The sequence below is a fragment of the Pristiophorus japonicus genome, chromosome 12 (assembly GCF_044704955.1).
Source record: "Pristiophorus japonicus isolate sPriJap1 chromosome 12, sPriJap1.hap1, whole genome shotgun sequence".
Taxonomy (NCBI): domain Eukaryota; kingdom Metazoa; phylum Chordata; class Chondrichthyes; family Pristiophoridae; genus Pristiophorus; species Pristiophorus japonicus.
Genome location: NC_091988.1, coordinates 97,689,941 through 97,702,682, shown reverse-complemented (window position 1 = coordinate 97,702,682; position 12,742 = coordinate 97,689,941). Strand labels below are relative to the sequence as shown.

Sequence of the window (12,742 nt, the reverse complement as noted above, 5' to 3'; positions counted from 1 at the left end):
CTGGTCATGGATGCTTTTGAGAGCGAGGGGTCACCCGTCACGGCTCGCCAGACCAGGCCCTGAACCAGCCAGAATCCTGTGCTATCATTAGTAAAGAGTTGTGTCCTAAATGGGAACTGGTCGGCAGTTCCCAGGGAATTGCAAGATGAAATTAAGCCGTTTCACCGACGCAAAGATGAAATGTCCATCCAGTCGGATTGTCTCTTATGGGGTAATCATGAGGTTTTGCCAAAAAAAGGCAGGTAAACGTTTATACGCGACCTACACAGTACCCACCCAGGCATTGTCATGATAAAGGCAATTGCCAAGTCGCATGTTTGGTGGCCCGGCATTGACTCGGACTTGGAGTCATGCGTGCATCAGTGCAACACTTGCTCGCAACTGAGCAATGCACCAAGGGAGGATCCACTGAGTCTGTGGTCATGGCCCTCCAAACTGTGGTCCAGGAACCACGTAGATTTTGCCGGCCCCTTTCTAGGAAAGATGTTTTTAGTAGTTGTGGACGCTTACTCTAAATGGATTGAATGCGTAATCATGTCATCCAGCACGTCCACAGCCACCATTGAAAGTCTCTGGACTATGATTGCCACCCATGACTTGCCCGACTTCCTTGTCAGCCACAATGGACCGTGTTTCACCAGCTCAGAATTCAACGAGTTTATGACCCACAATGGCATCAAGCATGTCAGGTCTGCTCTGTTTAAGCCCACATCTAACGGTCAAGCAGAGCGGGCAGTCCAAACGATCAAGCAGAGCATGAAACGCGTGACGGACAGTTCCCTGCAGACCCGCCTGTCTCGCATTCTGCTCAGTTACCGGACGCGACCCCACTCGCTCACCGGGGTTCCCCCGGCAGAATTGTTAATGAAGAGAGCCCTCAAAACCAGGCTCTCCCTAGTCCACCCGGATCTCAATGATCACGTGGAAACCCGGCGACACCGGCAGAACATGTACCACGATCGCGCGGCTGTTTCACGCGACATTGATGTTAACGACCCTGTGTTTGTCCTGAATTACGGCCATGATCCCAAGTGGGTTGCTGGCACTGTTTTGGTCAAGGAAGGGAATAGGGTGTTTATAATCAAACTGTTAAATGGCCAAACGTGCACAAAGCATTTAGATCAGACCAAATTGTGATTTACTGACAACCAGGAACGACTTGAAGAGGACATCATCATCGACGATCCACCAACACGCATCCAACCAACAATCGACCTCACTGTCAATCACGAGGATGAACCCACCGTTCCTGACAGTCCGGTCAGACCAGCCGCGGTGCAGTGCAGCAATGGTCCGACCAACTCACACACGCCAGGGTTTGAACTTAGACGATCAACCAGGGAGCGAAGGGATTCGGATCGCTTCAACTTGTAAATAACTTGTACCGATGACTTTGGAGGGGAGTGATGTTATGTATGTAACTATGTAATACTTGCCACCGGAGGGCATGACTGTTGGAGTCCTAATGGTCATCCGCACACATGTACAGGGCCAGTATAAAAGGTTGGCTGCCATGTTGTTTAGGCACTCTGGAGTTGTAATAAAGAAGACTAAGGTCACACAAAATTTAGCTCACAGTACTCAGCCTTGTGGAGTTCTTGTATACATAATATCCTGACTGCTGTCATCACCGCTGGGTTCACCACAGTCCACCGGGGATCTCACAGTGTCGCAGCAGTCCAGCAATCTGTCCTGCAGCAGATTGGTAGGGATGCTGAGGCACTGGCCCAGGAGGTGGCAGTGGGTCAGTGGAGCAGGAATCTGCTGTCCTCTCTTAGGATGATGGCATTCCTGCTCCCAGCACTGCCACTCTGCCATTGCACTTGTCGCTGCCTGTCATCCAGCCTGAGGTAATGCAGTCTACAGCCGGGCCTTCCAGGCCCAGAGCTGGTCAAGGGTGTCCTGTAGTCTCTGGCCCTGACACACAGCCATGCTGCAGCCACAGGGGACACATGGCGGAGGAGCACTGGAATAGTTAAAGCAAAGAGGGGATATAAGGAAATGCACAAGGTTGATTATTAACTACATTATGAAAGCATTTACTGGTGTGATATACATTTGGATTGGAATGCTTTATCTTTGCTGTTGTCTCTCATTTCAGTTTTGGGGCTTTGGTATGGAAGGGAAATTAGATGTGGTGACGGGGACATCCAGAGGAACGGGGAAGTGGGACTGAATTCGCTGGAACCAAACTATAATGAGACGGTCGCGGACCGCCTTTGGAGAATCACGAAGGACTCACTGCCTCCTCCATCGCTGCTCCTGCTCTTTTTCCTCCTCCTCCTCCTCCTTGCTCTCCTTGTCCTCAGCTGGTACAGCTATGCCTAGTGGCAATGGCTGTGCCCTCATGATGGTGCAGTTGTGCAGCCTGCTGCAGAAGGCGATGAATTGGGACACCCGCTCAGGCGAGTACTGGAGGACCCCTCTGAGTGGTCAAGGCAGCGGAACCGTTGCTTGAGCACTCCAATGATCTGCTCGATGATGTTCCTGGTGGCAGCATGGCTCTCACGGTATGAGTGCTGAGCAGGAGTGGTGGGGTTGTGAAGGAGATTCATGAGCCCGGTGGAGAGTGGATAGCCCTTGTCTCTGAGCAGCCAGCCGCGAGCTTGATGTGGAAGAGAGCTGGCACATCGGTCTGGTGCAGGGCGAAGGCATCGTGGCTACTGCCAGGATAGGGGGCATTGATGGTGAGGATTCGGCATGCGTGGGCGCACATGAACTGCACAGTGAGTGGCAACCTTTGAGGTTATGGAAGATCTCAGGATTGTGATGCCCGCGAAGTGACGTGGGTGCAGTCAGTGGCGCCCTGCACCATGGGGAAGCCCGCTATCTTGGCAAAGCCACATGCACGCTCGTGCTGCTTCTCTGTGGTCATGGGGATGGAGATGTAGTCCTTCTCCTCTGTACAGAGCATCTGCGACATCGCGGATGGAGCAAACTGGGAGATGTTGGGATGTCTCCTATCGCTCCCTGGAAGGATCCATTGGTGTAGAAATTGAGCGCGATGGTGACCTTAACTGCCACTGAGAGAGTTGTTCTCACCCTGGTCTGAGGCTCAAGGTCTGGTTGCAGCAGATGGCAGAGCTCTGTGACCACGTCCTTGTTGAAGCGCAGCCATCAAACAAATTGAAAAAAAACATTCAAAAAGCCTCAGTGAAATTGATGTTGGAGAACTGCTGCCGGAATACCCTGGGAGGGTAAGGCCTCCTGATGTCAGCCCTGTTGGGCCTTCTGCCTCAGGCCACATTTTGCTGTCTTTCTCCCTGTGCTGCTTCCTGTCTTGCCCCATGTTCTTCTCCCTGTCTTTTTCTCTACATTTCTCTCCGTCTTTGTCTTCGCCTAAGAAGCCTCCAACGGTGATGTCGCGCAGGAGGTCGAGTGGCAACACAACCCCATGAAATGAGATAAATGTTGTGAGTTCAAATCTGCCCTCAATGATACAAGGGAATAGATAGGAGGCAGGACAGGCCTTGAAGTCAAAATCCACCAGCCACTCTGCCTATGTGTTCGCAAGCTGCAAAGAGTAATTGCCGACAAAAATTGTTTTACAAGATGGCACCTTTAAATAGCGCTCATCCAGCCGACTCCCGACTGCAGCTCAACAGCTGTAAGTGTTTGTCTTGAAAAGGTGTTAATCACAGGGGATAGGGGAGCTGAGTCAACACTTGTAAATTGGATGATGCTCCTAGAGTATAAAAGTAAACAGTTCTGCAGAGCCCAGAGTGGTCTTCACTGTGGCTCACGCTCTCCCGCAGAGATTTCCAGCGGCCTTTTCCTGGAAGCACCCTGTTGTACGGACTTGGTGGCACATCGCCCCAAACAGGCACTGTGTCCCATGGACTGCTGCTCTCCCCTTGTGTGAGTGCAATGTGCAAGGCAGGCTCACGTGAGAGCGGGGTGCCACTTAAGAGCAGGACCTTTCAACATTTAAAAGAAAGAAAGGAAGACTTGCAGTTATATGGCACCTTTCACAACCTCAGGACATCCCATAGCGCTTTACAGCCAATGAAGTACTTTTGAAGTGTAGGCACTGTTGTAATGTAGCAAACGCGGCAGCTAATTTGTGCACAGCAAGCTCCCACAAACAGCATTGACCAGATGGCACAGTGCAAGCCGTGCACAAATTGTGGCCTGTAGCTTTTGTGCAGTTGTATAGAAAAGGGGGAAAAACCTGTTTGCATCCTTTCCTTAGGAGCACCTAGAAGGAGGCAGCATCTGCCAAGCTTGGTGGTGTAATGTGTACTTTCCCCATCATTGATACAGTATGGTGGTGTAATGTGTACCGTCATTGATACAGTATGGTGGTGTAATGTGTACCATCATTGATACAGTATGGTGGTGTAATGTGTACCATCATTGATACAGTATGGTGGTGTAATGTGTACCATCGTTGACAAAGTATGGTGGTGTAATGTGTACCATCATTGACACAGTATGGTGGTGTAATGTGTACCATCATTGATACAGTATGGTGGTGTAATGTGTACTATCCCCATCATAAATGCAGTATGCCAGGTACGCACACTTGCTCCTGATTCCATTTAACTCTCCTTATTTACAATCAGAAAAAAATAACAAAAATGGATAAGAACCATGACAGAATCCTTCCTGTTGGACATCATCTTACATTACAACAGTGACTACATGTCAAAAAGTAATTCATTGACTGTAAAATGCTTTGAGACGTCCGGTAGTCATGAAAGGCGCTATAGAAAGTCAAGTCTTTCTTTTTTTTAATCACTTGGGGAAATCACTGAGGGAAGCAAGGGCACGAACTGTACTCTGGGTGGGGACCTCAATATCCATCACCAAAAGCGTTCACCAGAAGGAGTCCTGAAGGACACAATTAGCAGACTGGGTCTGTGTCAGTGAGGGAACCAACTTGAAGAAGTAACCTAATTGATCTTGATCTCACCAGCCAACCTGCCACAGACACGTCCGTCCAACATAACATTGGTAGGAGTGACCACCACACTGTCCTTGTAAAGGTGAAGTCTCGTCTTTAAAGCGAGGACCCCCTGAATCATGTGGTGTGGCATTACCACCATACCAAGTGGGACAGACTTAGGAGAAACATAACTGCCTGAAACTGGACATCCATGAGATGCTGTGGATCATCAACAGCAGGATTGTAAACCACCATTTGTACCCTCGAGGCCCACAACATCCCTTACACTTCCAACACAATCAAACTGGGAGACCAACCCTGGTTCAATGGGGAACAGCACTAGGTGTACTTTAGAATTAGTACCAAACTAAGTAAACCTAAACACAGGACTGCATGCATGCTAAACTCCAAAAGCAACAGGCTAAAGACAGAGCTAAGTAGTTCCACAATCAATGCATCAGAGCATAGCTGTGCATTTCTACCACAACCAGTCAGAATGGTGGTGGATAATCCGGTAACTGACGGGAGGATAAGGCTCCCTGAACATCCCCATCCTCAACTCTGACAGCATCTGACCACAAAAGAAAAGGCTGAAGTGGTTGCAAGTGTATACATCCAAAAATATCAAGCGGACAATCTCACTTGGCCTCCTCCCACGGTCTCCATCATCACAGATGCCAGTGGCCATCCAATTCAGCCGCTATTTCTTATTTGGTTCATTATCGACTTTGCCCCACCAAGGATCCTGCACTGTTGACCTTTGCCCTATATTAGGGACTGAGTGACTGAACACTTGGACAACATGATCTGATCAGAGAGAGCCAGCATGGATTTGTAAAGGATAAATCATGTCTAACAAACCTAGTTGAATTTTTTGAGGAGGTAACTAACATGGTAGATAAAGGAGTGTCTATGGATGTTATTTATATGGACGTTTAGAAGGCATTGAATAAGGTTCCACGTAACAGACTGTTAACAAAAATAAGAGTACATGGAATTGCAGTCTATTGACATGGGTAGTGAAATGGTTTGGAGGTAGGAGACAGAGCGTAGGGGTAATAGGTATGTACTCAAATTGGCAGGATATTACGAATGGAGTCCCAGAGGGATCTGTACCATGGCCTCAGCTTTTCACTATATTTGTAAATGACTTAGATAAAGGAATAGAGAGACATATATCCAAGTTTGCTGATGACACAGTGTTATTTGGCATGGTAAATAGTGTAAATTAGAATGCTGGTTTTTATTTAAAAGGGCTGGATTACAGAGGGGTGGAGGTTATGTTACAGTCATATAACGCTCTGGCTAGACCCAATTTAGAGCATTGCATTCAGCTCTGGGAAGGAAATATTGGCTTTGGAGTGTGTGCAGTGCAGGTTAACAAGAATTACACCAGGGCTTAAAAGGGTTAAATTATGAGGCATTGACTAGGCTTGTATTCCCTGAATGGGTGATCAAATTGTGGTGTTTAAGATAATTAAAGAAATTGACAGGATTGATAGAGAGAAACTGTTTCCTGCGGTGGGGGAGTCCTGAACAAGGAGCACGACAGAATTAGAGCTGGGCCGTTCAGGAGTGATGTCAGGAAGCATTTCTTCACATAAAAGGGAACCTGGAACTCTCTCCACAAAAAGCTGTTGAGGCTGGGGGTCAATTGGACATTTCAAATCTGATGTTGGTCGATTTTTGTCCGGCAAGGGTAGATGGAGTTAAGGTACAGATCAGCATGATTTAATTGAATAGTGGAACAGGTTCAAGGGGCTGAATGGCCTACTCTGGTTCCTATGTCCCTTCATCCAAAACCCTGCACTGTGGGCTTTGGCTCTTATTTGGGGTCCTTCATTATAGGTCTTGACCCTACAGGGGCACTGCACTGTAGGCCTTGGCTCTTAACCTAGAGCTCAGACCGGTGGCCTTTGACCCTTCACCTGGAGCCCTGCCCTGTGGCCTTTGACCCTTCACCTAGAGCCCTGTCCTGTGGACTTTGACCCTTCACCTGGAGCCCTGATCTGTGGACCTTAGCCTTTCACCAGCTTTTGCTCTTGGCCTTTCACCTGGAGGCATGACCTTTAAAGGGGTTTCTCAATAACAAGGAAGATCACTTTGCTCACAGTACTGCAGCATTACTGAGCTGGTTCCTACTGTGCTGACAGGTTATTTTAAGAATGTTTCAAGCCAGCTCTTTGTTTTTCATTATCTCACCAGTGTGTGAAAAGGTTTCAGTATGCGGACTCATGCACAGTATTCTGTAGCCTGACAGGGTTGGATAAACACTACCCTCCTTAGTGATACAGTAAGCATCAGGCATCATCTTATTCTACCATGGCCTTCCCTTTAATTAACCCTTCAGTTAGAGCACTAATTAGAAACCACTGGTTTATACACCAATGGTATTATATCAAACTCCAACTGTTCATAACTGCTGACCTACCGCTTAACATATTTCATACATTTGACAGTAATTGGCAGCTTAAAATATTCTTGGCCAACCTCCAGTGTTATGGCCAGAAACATGGTCACAGCAAGCAATGAACAAAATAGGAACAGGTGTAGACCATGTAGCCCATCGAGCCTGCTCTATCTATACCTCAACCTCATTTACCCGCCTTTATTCCATATCCCTTGATAGCCCTACCCAACAAAAATCGGTTGATCCCAGTCCTGAAAGCCTCAATTGACCTCCAACATCCACAGCCTTTTGGGGGAGAGAGAGTTCCAGATTTAAGAACATAAGAACATAAGAAATAGGAGCAGGAGTAGGCCACCTGGCCGCTCGAGCCTGCTCTGCCATTTAATAAGATCATGGCTGATCTGATCATGGACTCAGTTCACTTCCCTGCTAGCTCCCCATAACTCTTTATTCCCTTATCGCTCAAAAATCTGTCTACCTCCACCTTAAATATATTCAATGACCCAATCTGGGTCAGAGAATTCCACAGATTTACAACCCTCTGAGAGAAGAAATTCCTCCTCATCTCAGTTTTAAATGGGCGGCCGCTTATTCTGAGACTATGTCCCCTAGTTTTAGTTTCCCCTATGAATGGAAATATACTCTCTGCATCCACCTTGTTGAGCCCCCTCATTATCTTATATGTTTCGCTAAGATCACCTCTCATTCTTCTAAACTCCAGTGAGTATAGGCCCAACCTACTCAACCTATCCTCATAAGTCAACCCCTCATCTCCGGAATCATCCTAGTGAACCTTCTAAGAACAGCCTCCAATGCAAGTGTAGCCTTCCTTAAATACAGAGACTAAAACTACACAGTACTCTAGGTGTGGCCTCACCAATACCCTGTACAGTTGTAGCAGGATTTCTCTGCTTTTATACTCGATCCGCCTTGCAATAAAGGCTAGCATTCCATTTGCCTTCTTGTGTTTCATGCACAAGGACCCCTAGGTCCCTCTGTACTGCAGCACTTTGCAATTTTTCTCCATTTCAATTATAAATTTGCTTTTCTATTTTTTCTGGCAAAGCGGATAACCTCACATTTTCCCACATTATATTCCATCTGCCAAATTTTTGCCCACTCACTGAGCCTGTTTATATCCCTTTGCAGATTGTTGGTGTCCTCCTCACAATTTGCTTACCCACCCATCTTTGTATCATCAGCAAACTTGGCTACATTACACCCAGTCCCTGCATCCAAGTCATTAATCTAGATTGTAAATAGTTGCGGACCCAGCACCGATCCCAGCAGCACTCCACCAGTCACTGTTTGCCAAACGGAAAATGACCCATTTATTCCGACTCTCTGTTTTCTGTTAGTAGCCAATCCTCTATCCATGCTAATATATTACCCCCAACCCCGTGAACTTTTATCTTATGCAGTAACCTTTTATGTGGCACCTTATCGAATGTCTTCTGGAAATGCAAATACACCACATCCACTGGTTCCCTTTTATCCACCTTGCTCATTACATCCTCAAAGAACTCCAGCAAATTTGTCAAACATGATTTCCCGTTCATAAAACCATGCTGACTCTGCTTGATTGAATTATGCTTTTCCAAATGTCCCACTACTGTTTCCTTAATAATAGACTGCAGCATTTTCCCAACAACAGATGTTAGGCTAACTGGTCTATAGTTTTCTGTTTTTTGTCTGTCTCCTTTTTTAAATAGGGTCGTTACATTTGCGGTTTTCCAATCCACTGGGACCGCCCCAGAATCCAGGGAATTTTGGTAGATTACAACCAATGCATCCACTATCTCTGCAGACACTTCTTTTAAGATCTAGGATGTAAGCCATCAGGTCCAGGGGACTTGTCCGCCTTTAGTCCCATTATTTTATTGAGTACTACTTCATTAGTGATAGTGATTGATTTTAGTTCCTCCCTCCCTATAGCCCCTTGATTATCTACTATTGGGATGTTTTTAGTGTCTTCGACCGTGAAGACCGATACAAAATATTTGTTCAACGTCTCTGCCATTTCCCTGTTCTCCATTATTAATTCCCCGTCTCATCATCTAGGAGACCAACATTTACTTTAGCCACTCTTTTCCTTTTTATATACTTGTACAAACTCTTAGTATCTGTTTTTATATTTCATGCTAATTTACTTTCATAATCTATCTTCCCTCTCTTTATCATTTTTTTAGTCGTTCTTGGCTGGCTTTGAAAAGTTTCCCAATCCTCTGGCCTCCCACTAGTCTTATTGTATGCCCTTGTTTTCAATTTGATACCATCCCTTATTTCCTTAGTTAGTCACGGATGGTTATCCCTTCTCTTACAGTCTTTCCTTCTCATTGGGATATATTTTTGTTGCGAGTTATGAAATATCTCCTTAAATGTCTGCCACTGCTCATCAACCGTCACATACTTTAATCCATTTTCCCAGTCCACTTCAGCCAACTCTGCTCTCATACCTTTGTAGTCTCCTTTATTTAAGCTTAGTACACTGGTTTGAGAACCAAATTTCTCACCCTCCAACTAACTTTGAAATTCAACCATGTTATGATCACTCATTCTTAGAGGATCCTTTACTATTAGGTCATTTATTAATCCTGTCTCATTACACAGTACCAGATCTAAGATAGTCTACTCACTGGTTGGTTCCGCAACATACTGTTCAAGGAAACTATCCTGGATACACTCTATAAACTCTTCCTCAAGGCTACCCTGGCCAATTTGCTTTGTCCAATCAATATGAGGGTTAAAATTGCCCAGGATTATTGCCGTTGCTTTATTACAAGCCTCCATTATTTCTTGAGTTATACTCCTTCCAACAGTGTAGCTACTGTTAGGGGTCCTATAGACAATGGCCACCAGCAACTTTTTCCCTTTATTATTCCTCATCTCCACCCAAACTGATTCAACATCTTGATCTTCTGAGCCAATATTGTTTCTCACTAATGCAATGATCTCATCTTTTATTAACAGTGCTACCCCACCTCCTTTTCCTTTCTGTCTATTCTTCCGAATTGCCAAATACCCCAAAGTATTTAGTTCCCAGCCGTGGACACCTTGCAACCACGTCTCTGTAATGGCTTCAGATCATACCCATTTGTATCTATTTGTGCTGTCAACTATCTGTTTTGTGACGAATGCTACGTGCATTCAGACAAAGAGCTTTTAAATTAGTTTTTTTTACCATTTTTACCTGCTTTGACCCCACTTTCTGATTCACCTTTATGTGTATACATTCTGTCCCTTCCTGTCACGCTCTGGATTTCACTTCCCCCAGTAATACCCTGTTCTATTGCCTTCTCCTTATTCTTTGACTTTTAAAATTTTCGCTCACCTGAACCCCCCCCCACTAATTAGTTTAAAGCCCTCTCTACAGCCCTAGTTATTCGATTCGCCAGGACCCTAGTCCCAGCACGGTCTAAGTGGAGCTCGTCCCAACGGAACAGCTCCCTCTTACCCCAGTACTGGTGTCAGTGTCCCACGAACCAAAACCCATTTCTCCCGCCCTTTTCTACTACCCTTTATGTCAAACAAACAGTAGGAAGGGTAATGCGGTGGGGTCGGTACATAAGGGCCAGGCTGCAGTAGGTTGCTTGTTTGTCGTAACACCCACTTATCCTAAAACGCTATTTGAACACACGCTAGGACTCCTGTCTGGTTCTCGGCAGGCCTCCATGCCCGTGAGAGAGGTGGCCTAGGCCAGCCTGTCTGGGAGGGAGACAAAGGGCAGCCACTGCCCCGTGGTCAAAGAGGGCCACAGTCCATCAGTGCCGCTCCCATGAGCATTTTAGCAATTGGTTGGCAACTGGGCCAACCCCAACGACAAGAGAAATCTTCACTCTGGCCCCTCCCCCAGTCAACCAGATCATGGTGCGTAATACAGGAAGTAACCATTGCAAAATGGATAAAGAGAATAAACCTGACCTGGGAGCACTTAATGCCGATAGTGAAGAAGACAAGAAAGTACTTGCATTTATATAGCACCTTTCACAACCTCAGGATGTCCCAAAGCGCTTTACAGCCAATGAAATATTCTTGTAGTGTACTGCATTACTGTTGTAATGTAGGAAATGTGGCAACCAATTTGCGCACAGAAAGGTGCCACAAACAGCAATGTGATAATTGACCAGATAATCTATTATAATGTCCAGATAATGTTTTTTAATAATGTTGGTTGAGGAAAAATTTTGACCAGAACATCGGGATAACTCCCCTGTTCTTTAAAATAGAACAGTGGGATCTCTTATGTCCAACTGAGAGGGTTTACCATCTCATCAGAAAGGCAGCACTTGAGTGTCAGCCTAGATTGTGTGCTCAAGACTCTGGAGCAGGACCTGAACTGACAACCAAAGCAGTCGGTGCCAAAATTACAAAAATGCTCCCTTCCCACCACTGATGTCACTCAAGATGTAAGTGCACAATGCAGTCTTTTTCCTAAAGCACATTCTCAGGTTCTAACCACTGCCTCAATGAAAACACCGAACATCGGTCTCCTCTGCCGACCCATTTCCTTCTTTGCACCATGGTGCCAACTTGCTCTGTTCCTTACCTGGATGGACACGTCACTGTAGGAACCGCCGATGACCCCAGCTATGGCAAAGGTCATGTCATCGTGGATGGCATAGGATCCATCTGGGCAGATATATTCTGTCTCATCTACTTTAGTTAGCGAGGACCTGACAAACTCCAGCGACTGCTCCAGAGCGTAAGTATCCTTGGAGCAGGTGTCCAAGATATGGGCGCCAAGCTTAATTCCGGGCAAAATGGCAGCGTCCTTGTTTATCGCATCCAACGCGAACAGCATAGCCTCGAGCCGTTGGATCCCCCGGTGCTCATTGATCCTTCCGCAATCTTCCAAACCGTTGCCTTTCTCGTGGACCGGGAACAAGCCCCCGATCACCAGATCCCCTTCAATTGCAATCTCCTTCTTCCCGCTGGGCGAGTTGCTGGAGGACGCGAGGACTGCCTGGAGCAAGAGGTGAAGAAGAGCACGCTGCGGTAAGCGGGACATGTCCAGATGCTTCATATTGGAGCTGCTCATATCGAGATTTCAAGGCTTCCGATGGAGGGGTTTCCTTACCCTGGGAGTCAATTACACCGTTCTAGTCCATCGGCTGTGGAGAGAGATTTCGAGACCGCAAATTAGCGTGGCAAGTCAAGAATAATTTCAATACCATCATCCGAACAGGAAGAGTTGTAATTGATTGAAATGTTGTGACAGGAATGACTCTATCTCAGCAACAGAAAACATGAAACAACTGCATGTTCAAGAAAATTCTGCTCAACCACACATCAGACACAATGCCACATTGGGTAAAATATCTTTAATTCATCCTAATTTGCTGTTGCTGCAGTTAGTACTGGAAACCAGAGCTACTAGTCTGATCAATCCTGCCTCATTTCAGGTGCTCAGTTGTAACACTCTCTCTGTTATATCCCACCATCAT

The 12,742-nt window shown here is 46.2% G+C and overlaps 1 protein-coding gene across 1 annotated transcript in view; it reads right to left on the bottom strand.

Moving 5' to 3' along the window:
- Positions 1-12,306, bottom strand: part of grm2a (glutamate receptor, metabotropic 2a) — a 43,634-nt gene extending 31,328 nt beyond the window's left edge. Inside the window, exon 1 of the mRNA XM_070894962.1 lies at positions 11,845-12,306. Within this exon, the coding sequence (XP_070751063.1) occupies positions 11,845-12,306 (462 nt within the window). The remainder of the gene's footprint in view (positions 1-11,844) is intronic.
- Between the last annotated feature and the right edge of the window lie 436 nt (positions 12,307-12,742).